The following is a 22,687-nucleotide window of genomic DNA, read 5'->3' as shown; positions in this document are numbered from 1 at the left end:
GGAAAGGATTACTTTCAGGAGATAACGCCAAGGATAAATGAAAAAAGAAACAGATTCTTGTTCTAATGACGTTTTTATTCTCTCTTTTCCTAACCTACCTGCAAAGAACCGATATAATATTGTATATATTGGTCAAATGGTAGTCCTGGTTGCAGACAAAAAGGGGATGCACGAACTCAACACGTGCAGGGAATACCAGCGTTGTGTCGCCAACTGGAAGCACGCTGCTGACTTCTCCACTGCTCGGGGAGGGGAGGAAGGGTTGGGGAGGATGGGGACTCAGGCATCCCACCAGTCAAGGTATTAATTTTGATGTTAAAAAATGATCTACATCAGGTGCCACTGTACATAAACTTCTATAATATTTTTGTATGCGTGTTCAAAACAACTGAACTGCAGGGAAGAGTTGACAAACATATTTGTACATGTTACATGTGTGTATTTTCATCCTCACTTCTTGTTTTCCAGGCTTGACAAGGCTTTAAAGATCTAAAGCCGAGATATCCAAAATGAAAATGTCAACCATCTTCCATCATTTCTACTTAAAATTGTTTCGTTTTAATTACTAACCTAATGTACTGCACTGTATAACATCATCTGGTTAGCCATTCAAACCCCTGGAACACATCCAGGTGTAATAAAACATCGAGATGTTGATGACAGCCATTGTTCCAAAGTAATGCACTCATGACCATCTGAACTGGCACTGTAGCCAATTAAAGGTCAGATCTGATGTAAAGTCAGGTGTTTAAAGAGACTCTGATAAGCTATATTAGCTCCATGCACTGAGGGTTTTCTTTAGGACACTGCTTTTAGTTTAGTTTACTTTATAGCTGATATATCGCCTTGCCTGCCACAAAGACTGAAGCAGTTTACAATAACAATAGAATGAAAGTTGGAAAAAAAAACTACAATATCAAACAAGAAAACAACACATTCTTACCATGAAATACTAGGTACAGGTAAAAGGACAAAGAGCTGCTTAACTCGCTCCCCTATCCCTGCAATTAAACCTTTAAAGGCTAGACTAAATGGTAACTAATCTAATCTAATGCTTAGTTTTGGATCTGTAGCAGCCTCACCAGTGCCCCATACACCCCATTCCCCCCTTACCTTTAAACAAGTGGGCCCCCAAGCAATGCAACAAACAACAACAACAATCTGACTGGAAGAAAATAGGCCACAGCTTTATTAATAACAGACACATCCTTGAAAATAATTCATAAACAAGTTCTTCACCCAAACTACCATAGTACATTATTTTTTTAATCTCTATACAAGTTTCCTTTTCCTCTCACTGCCCTGCTTTGGCAACTAGGACTTCAGGATAGTCTGTTATTGAGAGACATGGAGGAAGCACTGCTTGCCCTGGATCGGTAGCATGGAATGTTGCTACTCTTTGGGTTTTGGCCAAGTACTAGTGACCTGGATTGGCCACCGTGAGAATAGGCTACTGGGCTTGAAGGACCATTGGTCTGACCCAATAGGATATGGCACAGACTTCCATACCTCTCTTTGCTGGGTCACCTGACCCTCCTGACAACCTTAGATTCTTACTTAACTGCTCATGCCCCAATGAGCTAAAACCCTGTAACTTGGGAGTCTGCCTGCTGCGACACCGATCACATAAAACTGATTCCCAACTGTTAAATTCCCCCCCATCCCCTGTCAATAACCAGTGGAGAGGGAGGGTAGGTAGGCTGCCTCTGAGGAGCAGGACAAAAAAAGCCTTCTGACTTGGAGGTGGCCCCTTTAAATACTAGCCCTTGGGGTCCCCCCCTCGATGTTGCTTGCTTTGTCCCACCACTTCAGGCAGGAAATCTCTTTGAATAAGGCCAAGGGCCATTAACCCTCCCTCTAGCATCCTCACTTTGCTTTTGCCCCCCCACCCCGCCATCTCCCCACTGCTGCCCCTGTCTGCTTCCCAAAATTTCCTCATTCCACCCATTTCATTCAACTAACTCAAGTCACCAAAGTACCCTCCAGCCCAAGGTTAAACTCATTGATTAAGACAAGCTCTTAGACACAAACATGCATCTAAAGGGCTATTTTAAACATCTTTAAAGCCAATTCAACTTGTAATAATACATATCCATAGAGATAAAGCCAAAAAGAAAAAAAAGTATGGTACTGTGTCTGGTGGATCTAGGCAGGCCACAGAGGGAAGGGGAAGAACCAAGTGATGACCATTAAGTGATCATAGGAAACACAAAGGTACATAAGGAATAACTAATAAAGCTAGGCAAGAAGGGATGCTTTCATGGAGAGCCTTGAAAGCTAGCAAGATCATTTTTAAGTGAAGATGAAATGAAGCAGGAAACCAATGGAGACCAATTAGTAATAGGAGAACACAGTCAAAACAATTAACTTGGTACAAGAAACAGATGTCTGTAATTTGTAATATCTGAAGGTATTTGATTGTGAGGAGGACACTTCTAAGTAGGCTACATTGCAGTAGTCTAATTTTGCTATTAAAAATGTGTATGTGATATTGCTATCAAAACAATCACGAATAGCCCCAAGTTGATGAAGATCAAAATAGCATAACTCACAACAGTAGAAATTTGAACCTGAAAAGAAAGTTCAGAATCAATTACAATATACTACCGAGTATAATTGTGCAACGGCAGTCCCCGGATTACGATTGGGTTCTGTTTTTTTAAACGTTCTTAAATTGAATTTGTATGTAACTAGGAACCTATATAGTACAGAGTCTATAAAAACATTAAACATTAAAGAAACAGTCTTCAAAAATAAAGTACTATAGTTTACCGTATATACTCAAATATAAGTCAAGATTTGGGGGCCAAAAAATGGGGGTCTCAGCTTATATTCGGGTCAGGATCCACCTATTCCTCTGCCGGACCTGCCATAAGACCTGGTAGTTCTGCAGTGGGCCAGAACAGGAGTGAACCATTCCACCTCCTGTCCCCGTCCCAGGGCTTGTGCGAACTCATGGCAGTCATTCATCTAGCGGCTCTTTTACAAGCAGAAGCACAGGAAGGCTTCCAGGTCAGAAGGGCAGCGTGTAGGAGCCGCTGCTCATGGCTTTATGAAGACAAGTACAGCTGGGAGGAGGGAGGGAGGCATGAATTTGGGACACAGCACAGCAGAAGGGAAGGACGACGAGGGTCGCATTGGGACATGGAAGGGAGGAAGAGGGACACTTTGGGACAGGAAGGGAGAAGCAGACCCTGGTTCATAAGTACGAGTCTGATGTAAGTCAGACGCTCTTAACCCAGGGACTTCCTATATATGTTTAAAACAAGGAGCATATGTTCATGTTCTTGCACAGTCATCAATATTGTCACTTTGTTCCCTCCCCCCTCCAGTGTTTCACACTTTAGAATCCCTACATAAACACAACCAGGCTCCTTTCTTCTTAAAAGAAAAATGTCCTCGGGAGTGGTGGCTACTCACCCCCTTGTTTTTAAGTGGTTGTTTTTTCTTTTGGTCCCAGACCCACTTCTCAGAGGCAGTGGGATTGTAGCACAATAAGACAATAGGCAGGTGTAGTGCAGGAAAAGGTATTCTATACAGAAATAGGTTTATTAGTTGGCACCTAGAAAATCGGCACCAACTAGTGCAGCGCTAAACATGATTCTATAAAAGTTATGCGCAACACTGAGGTTCTGAGTTTGACTGCAACTATGGGCAAGTCACTTAACCCTCCTTTGCCCCAGGTACTACAGTTAAAGAGTATGAGCCTTTCAGGACAGATAGAGAAAATACTTAAGAGTACCTAATTACTATTCAATATATTGTTAACCGCTTTGGGTGAAATCTCTTCATAAAAAGGCAGTTAATAAATCTAAATTAATAATAATAATTACAAATGTACAGTACTTAAAACAGAAAGTTGTTACAAAGCTGTGCGTGTGTGCACATGTGCTTGTGTGAGAAAGAGAGACCGTCTATGTATGTGTGTCCAAAAGAGAGAAAAAAAAAGATCTGTCTTGTTTGTGTGTCTCTATATTTCATTTATCTTTTCCAGCACCTTCCTATATAATTTCGTTTGTTTGATCTGATGTCTATTGACTGACAAGAAGGTATATAGTCTTTGGAAGGCCCACTTCTCAGAGATAGTCTGTCTGGTTTCTAATCCCATCAAGCCAAGTAATCCTGTCTACCTACACTAACATCACCAGAAGTCAGAGCTGCTCTATGTATTTCCCAGAGGCCTTTGGCTAACTATCTGGTTAGGCCTGGATCCTCAATTAGGCTAACTTTCAGGTTAGACCCTGAACAGCACAATTTCATACTGATATCTCCCACACTTTTTTGTTTTAAGTGTGCATGGGAAAAGATGGAAGCAAACCTGTGGTACCTGTCAATACCGCATTCACAGTAGCCACTGCTATATATATATACTAGTCTTTAAGCCCGTTACATTAGCGGGTGCTAGAATACCATTCACTGCCCTCTCTTCTCTTTCCATCTCTCTCTCTCTCTCCCATATGGCCTCTCTCCATCTCCTCCTTCCTTTTGCCTTGGTCTGGCATACCTTCCTCCTTCCCTCCAAGCCATTCTCTCCCCCTCTGCTCCCTTTCCTCATTTAACTACTTCATTGGGCAGCAGCAGCATTCACAATTCATTGCTGTTGCTGGCTTCAGGTCTTTCTCTCTGGCCGGTCCTGTCTTCATGAAAACAGGAATTAGGCAGGACCGGCCAGAGAGGAAGGCCTGAAGCCAGCAACAGCAGCGAATTGTAAACGTTGCTGCTGCCTGAAGCACCCGAGGCAGACGCTTCTCTCCCCTCCCAGCCCAACCCCCGCTGACTCTGTGACCCTCCCAGCAAGATGACTAATATCAAACCTCCCTCCAGCGTTGGCAGCCGCAGCACGCTAAACAGGCTGCTTCTGCTTTCTTCTGCCGTTGAGTCTCTCTGTTGCGTCATTTATGACGTCATCAGTAACGCGGCAAAGGGACTCAACTGCAGGAGAAAGCCCAAAGCAGCCTGTTTAACGTGCAGCGACTGCCAACACTGGAGGGATGTTTGTACCGGTGCAGAAGCGATATGTCTCTCCCCCTCCAGTACCTGTGCAGCACTTTGCTGCGGCGCATCCTCCCATGGGGGGGGGGGGGGTTGCACAGTGGGAGCGGGTGAGAGCGCCGATCTCCAGTTGTTGTTTTTTTGTTTTGTTTTGTTTTAAGTTGAAAGCCGGCGCTGCAGCTCCTCTCTCGATCCTGGTGCAGTTCAAGAGAGGAGCTGGTACCATTCACGGTGAGGAAGGCCACCGTAGCTGTGTAATTTTTTTTTTATTATTTGAAAGCCGCCGCGAGCAAGTGGTGACGTAAAACCCGCGCATGCGCAATCGTGTTTTCGCGACGGATCAGGGAACACGATTTTTTTAGTGCGCATGCGCAGCCTAGCATTTTATTATATTAGATACAATAGTGGTCAGCTTGCCATTTTATACCTCTCAAACCTCCAAGAGTACATATCCTGCTAGTTCCAGCAGGTCCCCTGTTCTGCAAAGTACTGACTCCATAGCTGTGGAAAAGAGCAAGTCCCATTATAAGTCCAAACTTCATATCTTAGGTAAGGCAGCCAGTACTGGGTGGGGAAACCCCATATGCCATCTCAGTGCCCCTTATAGAAAGAATGAACAGTGCATAAGGGATGCAGGGTTTTCTGATGAGTTAAAGGCTTAAAAAGTACCAGGATGCCATGAATGGGGGTATGATGGTGTGGGAAAACACTAGCTGACCCTGGTAAGCAGTACAGTAGAAGATGCCAGATTAGCCAAATTAGTCTGGTTTCAGAAGTGGATGCTGGAAAAATCATGCGTACTATCTCAATATGTTGATGGTATTTTGTAGGACAAGTGTTGCAAGGAGATGTACATGTGTTATTTTACAGCACAGGAAAATCATTAAAATGCATAGCAATATTTGTACAACAATTAAAATAAACAATAGGGTGCATAAGAACATTGAAGACATGATCAGCAGTAGGTGAATACCCAAATAAATAAAAGTTCCCATACAGAGACATGAGCAACTTGTAGCAAATTTTCAACAGTTTGTTAAATCTGTCCATTCTCAAAAGTGATGATATGATTCACTTATTTGAAGGTCATCTTAAGGTGATCAATATAGACACAGAATCCTGCAAAGTTTAGCAATTGATGAAATGTCTTTTCTCCTGTGCCAAGGAGGAGTTGGATACACAGCATATGTGTGTGGTGCAGTGGTTAGAGCTAGAGCCTTGGCACCCTGAGGTTCTGGATTCAAATCCCACACTTCTCCTTGTGACCCTAGGCAAATCACTTAATCCCCATTGCCCCAGGTACATTAGATAGAGTGGGAGCTCGCTGGGACAGTTAGGGAAAAATGCTTGAGTACTTGAATAATTTGTAATCCGCATAGAATTGTAGGATGTGCGGAATATAAATTATTAAAATAAATAATAAATAATGTCAATAGAGTCATTAGTAACCAGAGGCATAGAATAGTTTCTCCCATTAATGATGACCGAGATCAGAGGGTGTATGGCTGCACCACGTATTATTCAGTAAATAGTTTGAACTCGACACTTGCACGTTTTTCTCTGCAACTCTGGGCAAGAATATAGGAGCTGGAAGAGGAGATAGAGAGAGAGAGAAAGAGATATGGGTTGATTACTCTGGACCCATGTATAAGTAATTTTTCTGGTACATTTATCCAAACAAGAAATATTACACAGAATCATGGCAGGAGGGCCTAGAAAGTAATGCTCTGGGGATGTTTTCAATTCTTGTGTTCTTTCTAGAGAACTGGAAATCAGTGGTGCCCACTCTACTTGAGTAATGTTTAATGAGTAGAGGCTTATCTGAAGGGGGACAGTGCATTCCCTAGAACTCTGATGCACACGAGTACACCCATGTACTGAGAGAAATTCATATTGCCAGGAGCTACTTTGGTTAAATAGGGCCACACCAATGCAAAGGCCTGGGATAAGTTTCCTTGGTTTTTCAATAAATTTGTAGGAAAAATTAAAAAAAAAGAATAATCAAAAAATAAAATGTAACAATTCCCACTACATGTCCGACAACAATATCATACCCTGAAATTATGTGTATCTTACTTAAATTTGCATTTATAATGATCAATATAATTATTATATAATTATATATATATTATACATATATAATATACAATACACTTTCACAAAAATGGAAAATCAAAAAAGGGTACTGTGTTAATATTGGAACATAAGCACATAGACCAGTCCTAATGGAGGAAAAAAAAAGCCTCAGACAGGGGCCCGCCCACCACGCCCACCTCCACAATGGTGGAATAATGGTGTTCGAGCGGTCACTTCACTGGCTAAAAACCTCCTAGTAAAAATGGTTCAAACAATGTGCTAGTCTCCAATTGCTTTGAAAATTATGTGCAAGATAGAAGAGAACAACTTATCTTTCTTTCTTCAAGATCGGTACACCAACGGTGGCCAGCGTTTCACTATAAAGCTGCCTCAGGGTGTAGCAAATCCGATCACACTTTAAATCGGACGCTGACAGCTTCCGACAAGAAGGTGCTGGTAGGTGTTCTACTGGCTCCTAAGTTAATTGTTTAAATTGGTTATTAAAGTGTGATCCACAGGTACGCAAACAGAAGGAAAAAAGTGGGGCGCCTAGAAACACAGGATTCTCACGTAATCTCTATTCTCAGTTCTCAAAATAAGATTCTCAACACAGCCATGTTTCGGCTGGTCAACCTTCATCAGAAGTGATATAAACTTTCTATTAAAACTTTCTATTAAAAATCAGATGATGATAACAAGCAGTGTTTATTGTGCATACATGAAGAGCATGTTGGATCTAAGAATCCTTGTTGTCATATTATACTTTTTATACTGCATTGAGAACCGAGAATAAAGATTGCGTGAGAATCCTGCATTTCTACGCACTCCACTGTTTTCCTTCTGTTGTTTGTGCACCTCCAGATCTATTTCATCTCTAGCTATCTCATTGCTCCATTGATCGTAAGCTGATATCACTTCAATGTTACTCTTCACTATTCCCCTTTCATCCAATTGTTTCAAACAGCTCCAGTACCCCTTAACATTTACACCATGGCCTGTACAGTAACAGATTTCATGAATGCTTCTGCTTAGGTACTTATATTTTATAAATAAATATATATGGTTATATGAAGGGTCCTAGATTTGACATATATATTTCTATGGTACAACCAAAGAAATATACATATACTTCTCCCTCCATATTCACTGTGATAGGGGATTAACAGAACCGCAAATACAGAAAAACCGCGAATAACTTTTTCATATGTTATTCTCTGTTTTCTATAAAAAAACAACCATCATAAATATAGTGAAACCGCGAACAACATGGTGGGAGACCTGGTCTATTCCTGAAGGAGAGGCAAAACATGGTGAAGAAAGTGCTGGGAATCAGCGATTTTCTCTGTCAACACTTGGAATCAGAAATTTCTCTATGCAAGCTGATGTAATTTGGGGGGAGGAGCCAGCAAGCTAAAAAAAAAAAGTGAATAATCGAAACTGTGAATGCTGAAACCGCAAATATGGAGGGATAAGTGTTTAGGTTAGGGCTGCGGCCTCAGCACCCTGAGGTTGCAGGTTCAAGCCCTGCATTGCTCTTTGTGACCCTGGGCAAGTCAATTAACACTCCTTTGCCCCAGGTATGCTAGGTTGTGAGCCCACTGAGATAGATAGGGAGAAACATGAGTCCTGAACGGAAACCATTTAAGCTATAAGTGGTCTATAAATACTATAAATAAACTGTGCCCCCCCCCCCAATATTTACAAAACCATGAAAGCAGTTTTTAGCACAGGCCGGCAAGCAGAATGCTCTGCTCCCGATGCTTATAGAGTTCTATGAGCATAGGGAGCAGCGCAGAGCATTCCGCGCGCTGGCCTGCACTAAAAACCATTATCATTACATTTGAGATTTCTATTCCGCCATTACCTTGCGGTTCAAGGCGGATTACAAAAGAGATTAAAAAACGGAGGGTTACAATGGAAGAACATTTGTCCTTTCTAGAGAGGTAAAGAGTAGGTTATGTAGTTTCAGTGTGGCGAGAAGAGGGAGGGGGGAAGGACGGTAAGTTTGAAGTTAGGGCTGTTTCAGGAATTTCTTGAAGAATGTAGTTTTTATTTCTTTTCTGAACGTCTTGAAATAAAAACTATAAAAAGGGGGGGGGGGGGGGGTTAGGCACTAATAAGCACAGCTTAAAATGGTGTACCACTGGACACGTTCAGGTATCCTGCAATACATGCCATTTTAGTGCATGCTAATCCATACTAGAAAAATTTTAATGATTTTTTCAGGGGGAGGGGACATGTCAGAGGGGGGCATTCTAACCTGTTAGCACATCTTCATTATCATGTACTAACTGGGTAAGAGATCACATGGTAATTTTTGTTTTTATTAATGGTCACACTCTAATAGCAACATACAAAAAAAATGGAAAAAAAAAAAAATCAGTCCTTAAATGGTTACAGCTACAGCCACTTTTTGCCACACCTTAGTAAAAGGGCCCCTAATTTTGATGTTATATTTCTTGTTTGCTTCTACTCTTATCTTGATTGGGTTCACAACATTTTTTTAAATAAAAAATTTTTACCAATAAACTTCAACATTTAGGGGTCCTTTCAGTAAGGAGCGCTAAAAGGTAGCCTACGCTAGCAACATGAAGGCAACGTTTAGCGTTGCTGGTATTAAGGCTGATTTTTATATTCCTGCAATAATGGTCACATGCTAATTCTCCCATTAGCATGTGGGCATTATCGTGTGAGCATTTACAGACACCTATTTTGTAGGCGGTAAGTACTTGCATGCTAATCTTGTGTGAATCAGTTAGCACGTAGCAGTGCAAGTCACTTACTCAACCGATTAGCATACCTGTGCCCACTCTTCACCCTTCCCCCCAAATGACAACATTCAGCTTTCATCCCCAATTTCCACTGAGGGCCATCCAATTGTCTCAGTCGATACAGTTAAAATTCTGGGAGTTATAACTGACAGTAAATTATCCTACCGATCTCAAATAAGTGCTGTAGTTAAAAATTGTTTCTTTAAGCTTAGAATAATTAGATCATTAGCCACAATTCTGGATCCCAATCCCTTAATATTCTGATCCATTCTCTTATTTCCAAATTAGATTACTGCAACTCATTATACAAAGGTACTTGCCAAAAAGATATCCGGTGTCTTCAACTTATTCAAAATACAGCCATAAAAATCATCACTAACATGAAGAAATTTGACCACGTTACCCCACTGTTAAAAAATGCTCATTGACTGCCCATTCTGCACAGAATTACTTACAAAATCACCATTCTCTCTTTCAATGCTCAAAAACCATAAGAACCTGCATTTATCCACAAGCATTTTATCCCACACGATCCGCTTAGAACACTAAGATCAACATTTTCTTCATGTTCCCTCTTTAAAAATCATCAGTAGCCATAAGGCTACCTCATTTGCTATTACTGCTCCTACAATCTGGAATTCCCTCCCAACCCACATAAGGGCAGAAAGTAATCTAGAAAAATTCAAAGGAAATTTAAAATGCTTTCTTTTTAAAGACGCTTATGAAATCTGATCTGGTCCACGTAGCATTCTGTTCTTTTAAACTCCGATCTCTTCCCATCCCCTCAGTTCTTACCTTTAATGTGTTCTTTTCTCTAAATATTGTAGTTCTCCCCTCTTTCCTTTTGTTTCATTTTACGTCATGTCTGTTTGATTTGTTATATAGTCTGTTTGATTTGCATTGTTTTAGATTTTCTCTTAATAAACTTGGAAATGTGCCCCCAGCACTAAAAATTATTTATTTATTTTTTTTTAAGCACGTGGACGGCGCACACACATGCAAAGCTTATTGTGGGCCACCTGAGTGCACCCCGTGGTAGGTCATTTTAAGGTGAAGTTAAGCATGTTAGTGATTATTGTAGCTTAGTAAAAGGGCGTCTTATTTATTTGTTAGGATTTATTTACCATCTAATTGAAGAAATTCATCCAAGGTGGTGTACAGCAAGACTAACCCCCTCCTTTACTGATGCGTAGAACGGGTTTTAGCGCCAGCAGCGGCAGTAACTTCTCCAACGCTCATAGAATTCCTATGAGCGTCAGAGCAGTTACCTCCGCTGCCGATGCTAAAACCCGCACTACATGGGACAGGTTCTTCAGACTGAAAGGGACGACAGGTACGAGAGGGCACTCAGAGAAATTGAAAGGGGATAGGTTCAAATCAAATGCAAGGAAGTTTTTCTTCACCCAAAGGGTCGTGGACACATGGAATGCGCTCCCGGAGGAGGTGATCCGGCAGAGTACAGTACAGGGATTCAAACAGGGATTGGACGGATTCCTGAGGGAAAAGGGGATCGTGGGGTACTGAGGGAGGTGCTGGGGTATTGCATAAGTATAAAAAGCTCACCAGGTCGTGCAGGTGCAAGGCCGGAGGGTTAGGACTTGATGGGAAGATAGGACTTCGATGAGAAACCTAGGGGGCAAGGGGGCCCCTTCTGGTGATTAAGGCAGGTCATGACCTGTTGGGCCACCATGGGGGCGGACTGCTGGGCGGGATGGTCCTGTGGTCTGACCCGGCAGAGGCACTGCTTATGTTCTTATGTTAGTAAAGGAGAGGGTAACTTGAACGTAGACAGTAGATAATTACAGCAGTAACAATATTAAAATAATAGTATATAGAATGGCATAGTAGGCTCTTTTATGAAACTGCAGCAAAATGTGGTCTTAGTGTGCCCTTACACGAGTCTTTCCTATGCACTAACGCAGGGGTGTCAAACTCAGTCACATTAAGGGGTCGAAATCCAAAACACAGGCTGTCACGGGCCAGACCCCGCCCCCATAATAGTACTAATTGTAGCACCATTCTTTCCATTCATTTTTCATATATACACACAATATAATCTTATTAACAACACATAATGGTTAACCGCAAAATTAAACTACACAAAGCACACTGTATGCTTCTCAACATTCATTCCTATCAGAACACAGATAACAAACTAAAAGTACTAATATATACAAACAAAATCCTAGGACTTAAGACAACCCCAGAGAAAAAGAAACAAATGCATTTCTTCCTGAACAGTGCAAAATATAGACAGCAGATGGAAATTCTCAAAATTGACTCAATTCAATCACTAAATTGAAAATAAAATCATTCCCCCTACCTTTGTTGTTTTCCTCCCTCCATGCTGTGCCTCACTAGGTACCTCCCTCCCTTATCTTCTGGTCGGCTCCTGCGTAGCCGTTTTATGCGGCCTGTGGTGCAATGCGGCATTTTCACTGCCGCCCCCGGTGTTATTTTCTAGCTGGCTCCCTCCTCCTCACTGCCGCAGTGTGCACAAAGCCGTGGGCTGCGGCTCCTCACGCGTCCCGCGCCTCATCCGGAACTTTCCCTCTGACTTTACGAGGTCAGAGAAGGCTTCCGGTTCAGGCACAGGAAGCGCATAGGAGCCGCCGCCTGCAGCTTTGTGCACACTGCGGCAGTGAGGAGGAGGGAGCCAGTCAGAAGATAACACCAGGGGCGGCAATAAAAACGCCTCATCACACCACGGGCCGTATAAAATGGCCAGGCGGGCTGGACTCAGCCCTCAGACCTTGAGTTGACACCTGTGTACTAAAGCCACTTTTTGCCATGGCCGGAAAATATTATCCGTTTTGGCCATGTGTGTGAACTAGAGAGTTGCGCGGGGGCAGAAATCCCACCTGTCCCCGCCAGGATCCTCTCCATCCCCACCCGTCCCCACCAGGATCCTCTCCGTCCCCACCTGTCCCCGCAAGGAATTACCTCCATCCCCACAAAAAGCAGCAATTACTTCTGACAGGATTATCAATTCCACAGTTTCTTTTGTGTTTGCGCTGCTGTTTTCCTTGTGGAATCTCTTTGGTGGAACCCTTTTTTTGTTTTCTGTTCAGGTAATTAACTTATAAACCCCCTCTTTTACTAAGGCTGACGTGTCCATTATATTAAATGGATGAACCCTGCTTCCAAAGCCTTCCATCCCCATGGGAGTCCCGTTGGCTAGAGGGGGGTCCCCGTGGAAGTCCCGTGAGCCTGAGGGTTTCCCCGTGGGAGTCCATTGGGTTAAGGGGGGATTCCCGCGATCTCCGTGCAGACCTCTAGTGTGAACCCTCATCCCCACAATTTTGTAGGCAGTAAGGGCTAATGCACTAATCCTGTACCAACTAATTAGCGCAGAAACACCCACTCTCTCTCTCCCTCGGCTAAAAAAATAAGATAATATTTAGCACATGAGCACTTACTGCAGCACACCTCAACAAGCCACACAATCCGCCATTTTAAGCTGCAGTAAACACTTTAATGTTTGGTAAAAGGGCTCCAGTATCAACAAAATATACAATAAAACATTTTAACAGACAGCATAGGGAGTAAACAAACATATATTGCCCTAATGAGCATATTCCTGGGGACAGAAATTGATGCACCTAACCAGAGATCTAAGCTCCCCACAGACAAAGTACAGAAACTCAAGGAAAACCTAGCACAATTCCTGTCTTTAAAAGAAATCACCCTCCAACAGGTAAGTCCCTACCGGGTCAACTGAACTTTGTATTTAGAGTCATTCCCATGGGAAGGGCCTATTAAGCTATCTGACAATGTGTGGTGCAGTGGTTACAACTACAGCCTCAGCACCCCGAGGTTGTGGGTTCAAACCCATCCCGCTCCTTGTGACCCTGGGTAAGTAACTTAATCCTATCAAAAAATATGCAAGAGAGATGGATAAGTAATTTAATCCCCCATTGCCCTGGGTACATTATTAGAAAGATTTGTGAGCCTGCCAGGACAGACAGGGAAAAATGCTTGAGTACCAGAATAAATTCATGTGAACTGTTCTGAGCTCCCTTGGGAGAATGGTATAGAAAACTGAATAGATAAGAGAGAATAACAGGAGTTTAAAAATTAGGGGAACAACAAAGAAAATTGCATGAGAAATCAGAAAGGTATACGAATATGATCTCAGCTAGGTTAGGAGTGGATAAGGAGTCGCACTACAGCAGTGGTCTCAAACTCAAACCCTTTGCAGGGCCACATTTTGGATTTGTAGATACTTGGAGGGCCTGAGAAAAAATAGTTAATGGCTTATTAAATAAATGACAATTTTGTATGAGGTAAAACACTTTATAGTTTATAAATCTTTCCTTTTGGCTACATCTTAATTGTAATTTATAGATAAAGAGACATATGATCAAGAAACTGTTTTATTTTACTTTTGTGATTATGATAAACATACTGAGGGCCTCAAAATAGTACCTGGCGGGCCGCATGTGACCCCCCCCAGGCCGCGCGTTTGAGACCACTGCGCTACAGTGTCTGCAGACTTGTGTTAATCCTTCTGTATGTGACTAACAAGTTAGTTGCTTCTTCCATTAAGGGCTTAGGAGAAGAGCTAAGCTGATTGAGGTGCCAAACATAATTCAAAATACCACTTCCTGGACACAGTGAAGGAGCTTGATTAATATTAAGGGTGCACAGCACCCAGTGGCACCCACAGAGCTGGCTCCTATGGCAACAAGGATGCTTAGATCAACATACTTTTCATGTTTGCACGGTAAACACTGCTCAGGCTTAGTTGCAGCATTTTGGAAAACTTTCCTTTTCTGTTGGCATTCTGGATCAGTCTTGGAGCCTGAGCCCATCCATGCCAACTACTAATCTCTACAATCAGTTCCTCTACCTGAGAGTTTGCAAGAACTTCTTGATGGAAACCGTTTTTGAACCTGGAGCGGGGAAGTTACAACCTGCAAAGAAGGCACACTACTGTATACACTTCAGCTACTGTCCTGCAGAAAATCAAATAAAGGAGAAAGCCAGAACAATCTTTTATCATGATACTCTATGTGCTGCTGGAATACAGTAAAGTTACAACAGCTTCTTTTTTTTTTTTTTTTACCTAATGGTTAGAACAGTCAGCAGAGATCCAGTGTCAAATCCCACTGCCAGTCCTTATACTCTCAGAGCAAGTAACTTACTTAACCCTCCACTGCCTCAGGTCGAAACTTGGGGCTCCTTTTACGAAGGTGTGCTAGGGCCTTAACACGCGCAATAGCGCTAAATTCCCAAGCGCGCTAGCCTACCGCCTCCTTTTCAGCAGGCGGTAGATTTTCGGCTACCGCACGCTATGCACGCAGCAATTTTGCGCGTGCGCTAAAAACCCTAGCGCACCTTCATAAAAGGAGCCCTAAGTTGTAAAGCCCTCTGAGAAAATCCCCACTGTACCCGAAGGTAACGCGCCTTAAAACTACTATTGAGAAAGGCCATCCTAATCCATGTGCACAAGCTAGTTGATAAAATATTTGTAAGAAAGATTCACAATCGGATACAGGATTCAAATTTTCGTTTGTCTTCTTTATAGTACGCAAAAGACTTTTTACCTACTAAGAAGTCTGGCTGTGCATATCCAGTTGAAAGTTCTTCAAACAGCAATTTCACAATCCTTTTGTATTAAAACTTATTCGATTAAACCCCAAAGCAGATCGGGACGATATGCCCTTCTCTCTCGCTCAAAAGTTTGCCTTTTAAAATGAAATGTTCGCCTCTCACCTCATCTGGTCCATTCATCATGATTCCCGTCGTGGGGCCGAATTGGAAACCTTGCTTTTGGTAGCGTGCACCCGCTGAAATCTAAAGGGAGCCGTTTTCTCCTCGGATCAAATCGCTCAGCTCTCCAGAGGCAGGATCTCCGCAGCCAGCCGTCTGCCGGGGCAGAGCTTCATCCTGCACAAGTTCGCCGCGCCGCTCGACTGCCTCACCTTGAGCTCGGGAGCGCGAAGTGCTGCGCCGGGACTGGCCAATCGCAGCGCACTGCCCCCCTGAGGAGCTTGATCACTTCCGCACTCTAGGTCCTAGCGCCCACCGTGTTTCCCAAACAGGCGGACGTGTCACTCCTGTACTCCTCAACCTGCCCTTTGCAAATCATAACCAATGTTCCCACAACTCCCAGTCCGTGTCCTAATTTCTTATGCTGAATAGCTGAAGTTTTTGGGTTTTCCATCCATTATGCCATGGAATTTATATTACCTTGGTTCTTGTTCTGTAGTGTTAAAATAAATTGACCCAAGTAATCAGGTTTCAAAGCTCATCAAGAAATAAGTAAGAAGGAATAGGATGATTGCCTACAGCAGTGGTTCCCAAACCCTGTCCTGGGGGACCCCCCAGCCAGTCGGGTTTCAAGATATCCCTAATGAATATGCATGAGAGAGATTTGCATACCTGTCGCTTCCATTATATGCAAATCTCTCTCATGCGTATTCATTAGAGATATCTTGAAAACCCGACTGGCTGGGGGTCCCCCAGGACAGGGTTTGGGAACCACTGACCTACAGGGATCTCCAAGTCCCTCTTTGAGAGCCACAATCCAGTCAGGTTTTCAGGATTTCCTCAATGAATATGCATTGAAAGCAGTGCATGCACATAGATCTCATGCATATTCATTGGGGAAATCCTGAAAACCCGACTGGATTGCGGCCCTCAAGGAGGGACTTTGAGACCCCTGATTGCGTATCTTCATATTGCCTGTGAGTGATTTTGGTGAGAATTCACAGACTTCCAGATATTAAACAAACAAACTGCAGTCTTCTTCTATGATATACCAACTTCCTAAATTCTGAGCGTTATTTTGCCAATGTAGCTGCCAAGAGTGTTATCTTATTTGTTAAGTGCCAATTTGAAATTCTACGTTGTTGGGTTTGTTTTGGGTTGTGTTGTTTTTTGTTTTTTTGGGGGGGGTTACATTGTTTTTATTGATTGAATCATATCCATATCATTCTCTTCTTAACTTTTCAGCACCGCTGTATGGATTAATAGAGTGAAACTTTCTTCTGCTAGTACATATGTTTTTTTAATTTAATTCTAGAACGTCCAACTCTTGTTTCATGGTTTTCAACAGCAAAAGAAGTGAGGCCATTCATGTTTCATTCCATGGGCCTTACATTGGAACCAGTTTTGCAGAGTAGCTTCTTACAGGGAATTACATTTTCATCCAAATGTAAACACATTGCATGTAAGCATGCAAACAAAAAAAAGGCCATTTGCTTTTCATCAAATAGTAATACTTTCAGAGACAGATATACTTTTGTTTAATGGGAGGTGTTTTCATTTTCTAGAAAACAAAGAATGCCTTATGGGCAGATATGTCATTCGTACTATATCTGTCCTTTCATTTTGATCTCTGTTACAAAATCTAAAGTTGGATCCTCACCTGAAAGACTAATTCAAAACATCTGACAGTTGTTTCTGGATTTCTGGCATGCCCTGATCCTTGTTCAGCATCACTTTGAATCTACCCCACAACTATGTTGATTACCTCCTGGATTTCTGCTGTTATTGGCTCGTATGGTAATGTGTCACAATGATTTTGAATTTGATGGATAACACAGCTAAAATACCTGCTGTTAAGAGGCTCATGTGCTCTTATGGTTCCTTAATTAACCTGTAACTTGGGGTTTGCATTGATTTGTTTTCAGTATCATTAATATTAATTAAACTGAAAGAAGCAAAAGATTCAAATCACATTAGCTGAAGGTCAATTCTGTAATCAAAGCATAGAAATATGCATTTTTCTGGAAGTTTGCAGAAAAAGAATATTTTAATTCTTGTGATTATATGAAAAGTGCCTAAATGAAGTGCATTTAGTATTACAATTGGGAAATAAAGTGAACACAAGTTTCCAAATTTATGTAAATATATAAACAGGGCACCTATTGGTATCAAATGTCAATAACCATATTATTAATCAAATATTACATTTATAGAGAGTTAAGTAGTGCCCTATACCAGAAAGATAGCAATAAAAATATGGAGAGCAGTTGGCTGGATTGTCCAGCCAGCTGAAATTAACATGGACTAAAGCGGCCCCTTCATCCCTGGTTCCCCCTCAAGACGGAAGGAAGAGAGGTGGATATGAGAAGGTTCCAAGTAGAGAATGGCACAGGGACAAATTTTTCCCTGTCCCCATGGGAACTCATTTTCCCGTCCCTGCCCCATTCCTGTAAGCTTTGTCTTCATCTGCACAAGCCTCAAATACTTTAAAATCATAAGTGTTCGAGATTTGTGCAGTTAAGGTTGAGTTTACAGGAATGGGGCAGGGACAGCGACAAAATCTAATCTAATCTTCTATTTCTGCGTTGCGCATACCTAGGCAGGGTCAAGGTGACTTACAGAGAGAAGAGAGGGAAGGGGAGAGAAAGGGGAGGAGAAAAAGGTGGAAAATTTTGGCAGGGGAAGATCTGAGAAGTTCAAGTGTCAAAGAGGTTGGTTTTCATTTTTTCCCGGAATGTGATGTAGTTGGGTTCTGTTCTGGTCGGTTCAGTGAGGTCATTCCAAGTTTTCACTTCTAGGAAGGTAAGCATGGAGTGAAAAATTTGCTTGTATTGGAGATTCTTTGTTGAGGGAAGGTTTAGTAGGATCCTGTTAAGGGTTCTGTGGGAGGTAGACCATGCCTTTGAGAAGAGTTGGATGAGTGGAGCTGCTGAGTTTCCATGAATTATTTGGTATAAGATGCATGAAGTTTTAAATTTTATTTGTGATGGGATGTGTAGCCAGTGTAGTTGCCTGATGAAGGCTGATATCGAGCCGTATTTTTTCAGGTTGAAAATTAGTCTTACAGCTTATGAGTTACATTTCAAAACTTGCAGGGACGGGGAAACATTTGTCCCTGTTTCATTATCTAGTTCCAAGCCACCATCTAGGACAGGGGTGTCAAAGTCCCTCCTCAAGGGCCGCAATCTAGTTGGGTTTTCAGGATTTCCCCAATGAATATGCATGAGATCTATTTACATGCACTGCTTTCTATGCTAATAGATCTATGCTAATAGATCCCATGCATATTTATTGGGGAAATCCTGAAAACCCGACAGGATTGCAGCCCTCGAGGAGGGACTTTGACACCCCTGATCTAGGAGCTTGGTAGGGAGAAGAGGGGAGAGGGTGGAGCCATTTTCAAAGCCTCAATTTAGTCAGCTCTGGATTGGAGAATGAAGAAGGAGCACATTGGACTCGGAGGTGCTGAGTTCTCAAGTTACATCTAGCACTGCTCAGTAAAGATTACTCATGTGTCCCTGAAGGTGTGTTGTTTCATCAAATTATACTTTTGGGATATTCAGGATGTTCAAAAATTGTAGTCATAGCAGGGGGCGGGATCCTGAGCTAGTCAGAAGGAGGAAGCACAGGAAGTAGAGTGGAAACCCACCAGGGATGTCATTGCCATAAGCAGATAAAGGAATGTCAGGAAATAGCCTCCAGAAAGGAGGATGGCTCCATTCCTCTAGGGTCCCTAATGGGGTAGAGTGGGGTGGGATAAGGTGGGGTGGATGGGTTGGAGATGAGAATGGCATTTTGTAAGTTGCAGAGGTCCCAAATGAAGCAATAAAGGATTGTGCTGAGGGCTTTGGGGGCTGGCCATAGCATACTCTCTGAGGTAAGGACAGGGGGAAGGAACAAAGTGCCCCAAGTGTGTTTGAGTTTTTATGACTTGACTCAGGCTTAAAACATACACTTAAAGCCTGTGTAACCCTATGAAAGTGTCCTCAGGTAAAACAAATTTAGTGAGGATGGGGGGGGGGGTCTAGAGCAGTGGTTCCCAACCCTGTCCTGGAGGACCACCAGACCAATCGGGTTTTCAGGCTAGCCCTAATGAATATGCATGAGAGAGATTTGCATATAATGGAAGTGACAGACATGCAGATCTGCTCCATGCATATTTATTAGGGCTAGCCTGAAAACCCGATTGGCCTGGTGGTCCTCCAGGACAGGGTTGGGAACCACTGGTTAGAGTGTTAAATATGGAGAAGGGTGGAAGGGATGAGAGATATCACAGGTGCTTAAATTGTAGCCAGCCTAACTTCCCCTGATTAAAAAAAAAAAGCAAAATAAAGTTTACCTCAACCCCAGAGTTTATATGAGTTAGAGGCAAGATAGCAGTTAAACCAGGGGTGTCCAATGTCGGTCCTCGAGGGCCGCAATCCAGTCGGGTTTTCAGGATTTCCCCAATGAATATGCATTGAAAGCAGTGCATGCACATAGATCTCATGCATATTCATTGGGGAAATCCTGAAAACCCGACTGGATTGCGGCCCTCGAGGACCGACATTGGACACCCCTGAGTTAAACTAACTCAATAACAAATAGGAGAAGCAAGAAAATACACAGATCAGAACAAATAAAAACAAACAAAACCCCTCCACCAAACTATGGCTACAAAAAACAGAGTTATTCATTAATGTTGTGTGGAAAGACACAATACATACTGTATATTGAAAACAATCGCAGAAAAAGGTGCATACATTCCAAAAGCTATGTGTTACATTGTATAGATCAGTGGTTCCCAACCCTATCCTGGAAGACCACCAGGCCAATCGGGTTTTCAGGATCACCCTAATGAATATGCATGGAGTGGATTTGCATATCTGTCACTTCCATTATGTGCAAATCTCTCTCATGCATATTCATTAGGGTGATCCTGAAAACCCGATTGGCCTGGTACTCTTCTAGGACAGGGTTGGGAATATAATGTAATATGAGATCAATCATGCACAACATATTTTGTTCACAGTGCATGAAAACAACACAAGGCAGGTGATGACATTACAGCAAAAGAAGTCTTCTGTGTGGAAGATGCGTACAGTCTCTTCATAGGAGACTTTCAAACATTCACATTGTGACCTGGTTGCATAGCTACATTGAAAGAAAACTAGAGGTCATTAAGTTCAACCTTTCTCAATTGCCCAACAGCTACATGGTAATTTTCAAGGAGAAAATTGTGCAGCTGTAGCCAGTTCTGCGGCAGAGAAAAATAAGTCAGTTCCAGCCCCAAATGTGATGATCAACACTTTCCCTGTCCCAATCTCTTTTTTGCTGTGCAAATACAGTATATTCGGTTTTTAGTGAAGTTAATGAATATTGCTGTCAAGAAGCTGGACTGTCTCAGCTGACAAGCTCTCTTTGGAACTGATTTAAGTTTACATAGAGTGCACCTGGAAAACACTGAAGAAAAGGTACAGAAATTGCTGACAAAAATTATTTATTTAGTAACATCACAGATGTATGTGACATTTTTCGATCTGTTGTTGCTGATAAGATTTTGCAAGTGTTTTTGTTATGATTTTGCATTGCTTGTACCCATGCCAGAGTTAGAAGTCCCCAAAACTTTGCATGTTAGATTATATTACATTAGAGATTTCTATTCCGCCGTTACCTTGCGGTTTCAAGGCGGATTACAAAAGAGTTATAGAAGGTGGGTTACAAAAGAAGATCTCTGGTCATTTCCAGAGCGAGTAAAGGGTAGATCAGGTTGATTTGGGGGGAGTCAGGAAGAAGATGGGAGGAAGGAATGTACTCATAGTGTTAAGACTTTTTCAGGGATTTCTTGAAGAGTATAGTTTTTATTTCTTTTCTGAATGTTTTATAGTCTGGGATTCTTATCAGTAGATTGGAGATTTGATTTGCTGCTTGAGTGGCTAGGAGGCCGTCATATAGTTTTTTCCGTTTAACTTCTTTGATTGGAGGGTGTGTGAATGGAGTGTGAGTTTTCCTATGCCTGGTTGAGGTAGTTTGGATGAGGCGGTTGTTCAGGTAGGTTGGGCTATCTCAGTTTATAGTTTTGAATAGTATACAGTAGAATTTAAATAGTATTCTTTCTGGAATTGGAAGCCAGTGTGAGTTGAGGTATGCCTCTGTAATGTGGTCGTGTTTCCTCAATTAGTAGACGAGTCTCAGGGCTGTGTTTTGAATTGTTTGTAGTTGTTTTGTCATTGTTGCAGGGCAGGGGAGGTAGAGGATTATGCAATAGTCTAGTATATCTTTTGGAAGAAGTGTAGTATATCTTTAGGAAGAAGGGTTGATGATTCATATGCTCCTGGAAAAAAAAAAAGAATAGTCTTAAGAGAAAGCAATGTAGCTGATAGGAGAACAGAGAAAATACCTTTAAAGGATTTGGGGGCAAATCTGGATACTTTTGGTGCAAGAAATCACTGCCAATGAATCAAAAGTGAATGTGGCTTAGAAAGCTAGTTCATTTGAAAAGTAATTAATATCACTATGTAACACAATTTCCTAATTGCTCATGCCTAAAACAGATAGAAATATAGAAAATGTCTGTTATTTTTCCATAAAACTTTGCTTTTGTGGCCAGGGTAGTCAAATTTTGCAATTTAGCTGTTTAAAATGTGAAAACACTGAATTTGTATTAAGTCATAAAAAGCAACATATGAATCACAATTAACATGTATTTATATTGAAGTTATACATAGATGACCACAGTTTAAGGAGTAGGTTTTTTTTTTTTTTTAGATTTGTGATTATATTATAGGTCACTTAAATGAATCAGCCCTCACATGTAGCCTCCCATCATGTTCTCATTACATTGTCCTTGGTAGTGACATTTATCCAGTCCAGTATATTCTGATGGAAATGAACATCTTTATTTATTCAATTTTCTATACAGCTCTCCCAAGGGAGCTCAGATTGGTTTACATGAATTTATTCAGATGCTGAAGCATTTTCTGCTGCCTGTCCCTGCATGCTCAGAATCTATTTAATATACCTGAACAATGCGGAGATTAAAGGCTCCTTTTACTTAAAGACTCAATTCAATTTGCATTAAAATATGAATTTCTTTCACTGTTCTTTAAATGTGAAACACCACTTATAGAAATATTCAGAAATTAAGAATGTTT

At 41.8% G+C, this 22,687-nt stretch overlaps 1 protein-coding gene across 5 annotated transcripts in view; it reads right to left on the bottom strand.

The window, feature by feature from the left end:
- Window positions 1-16,198, bottom strand: part of PDE8B (phosphodiesterase 8B) — a 234,346-nt gene extending 218,148 nt beyond the window's left edge. For 4 of the 5 annotated variants that reach the window (XR_004537931.1, XM_033929322.1, XM_033929352.1 and 1 more), the window contains exon 1: window positions 15,558-16,198. Coding sequence is in view for 3 of the 5 variants with exons in the window: in XM_033929322.1 (XP_033785213.1) it covers window positions 15,558-15,578 (21 nt within the window). In the remaining 2 variants the exon portion in view is untranslated. Of the gene's footprint in view, window positions 1-14,907; window positions 14,959-15,557 lie in introns of those variants that run through there. The other variant, XM_033929338.1, reaches the window with a different exon arrangement.
- Between the last annotated feature and the right edge of the window lie 6,489 nt (window positions 16,199-22,687).

This window comes from Geotrypetes seraphini, chromosome 1 (genome assembly GCF_902459505.1).
Source record: "Geotrypetes seraphini chromosome 1, aGeoSer1.1, whole genome shotgun sequence".
Classification (NCBI taxonomy): Eukaryota; Metazoa; Chordata; class Amphibia; order Gymnophiona; family Dermophiidae; genus Geotrypetes; species Geotrypetes seraphini.
Note: the sequence above shows the minus strand (reverse complement) of the source record. Positions and strands in the feature narration are given on the sequence as shown.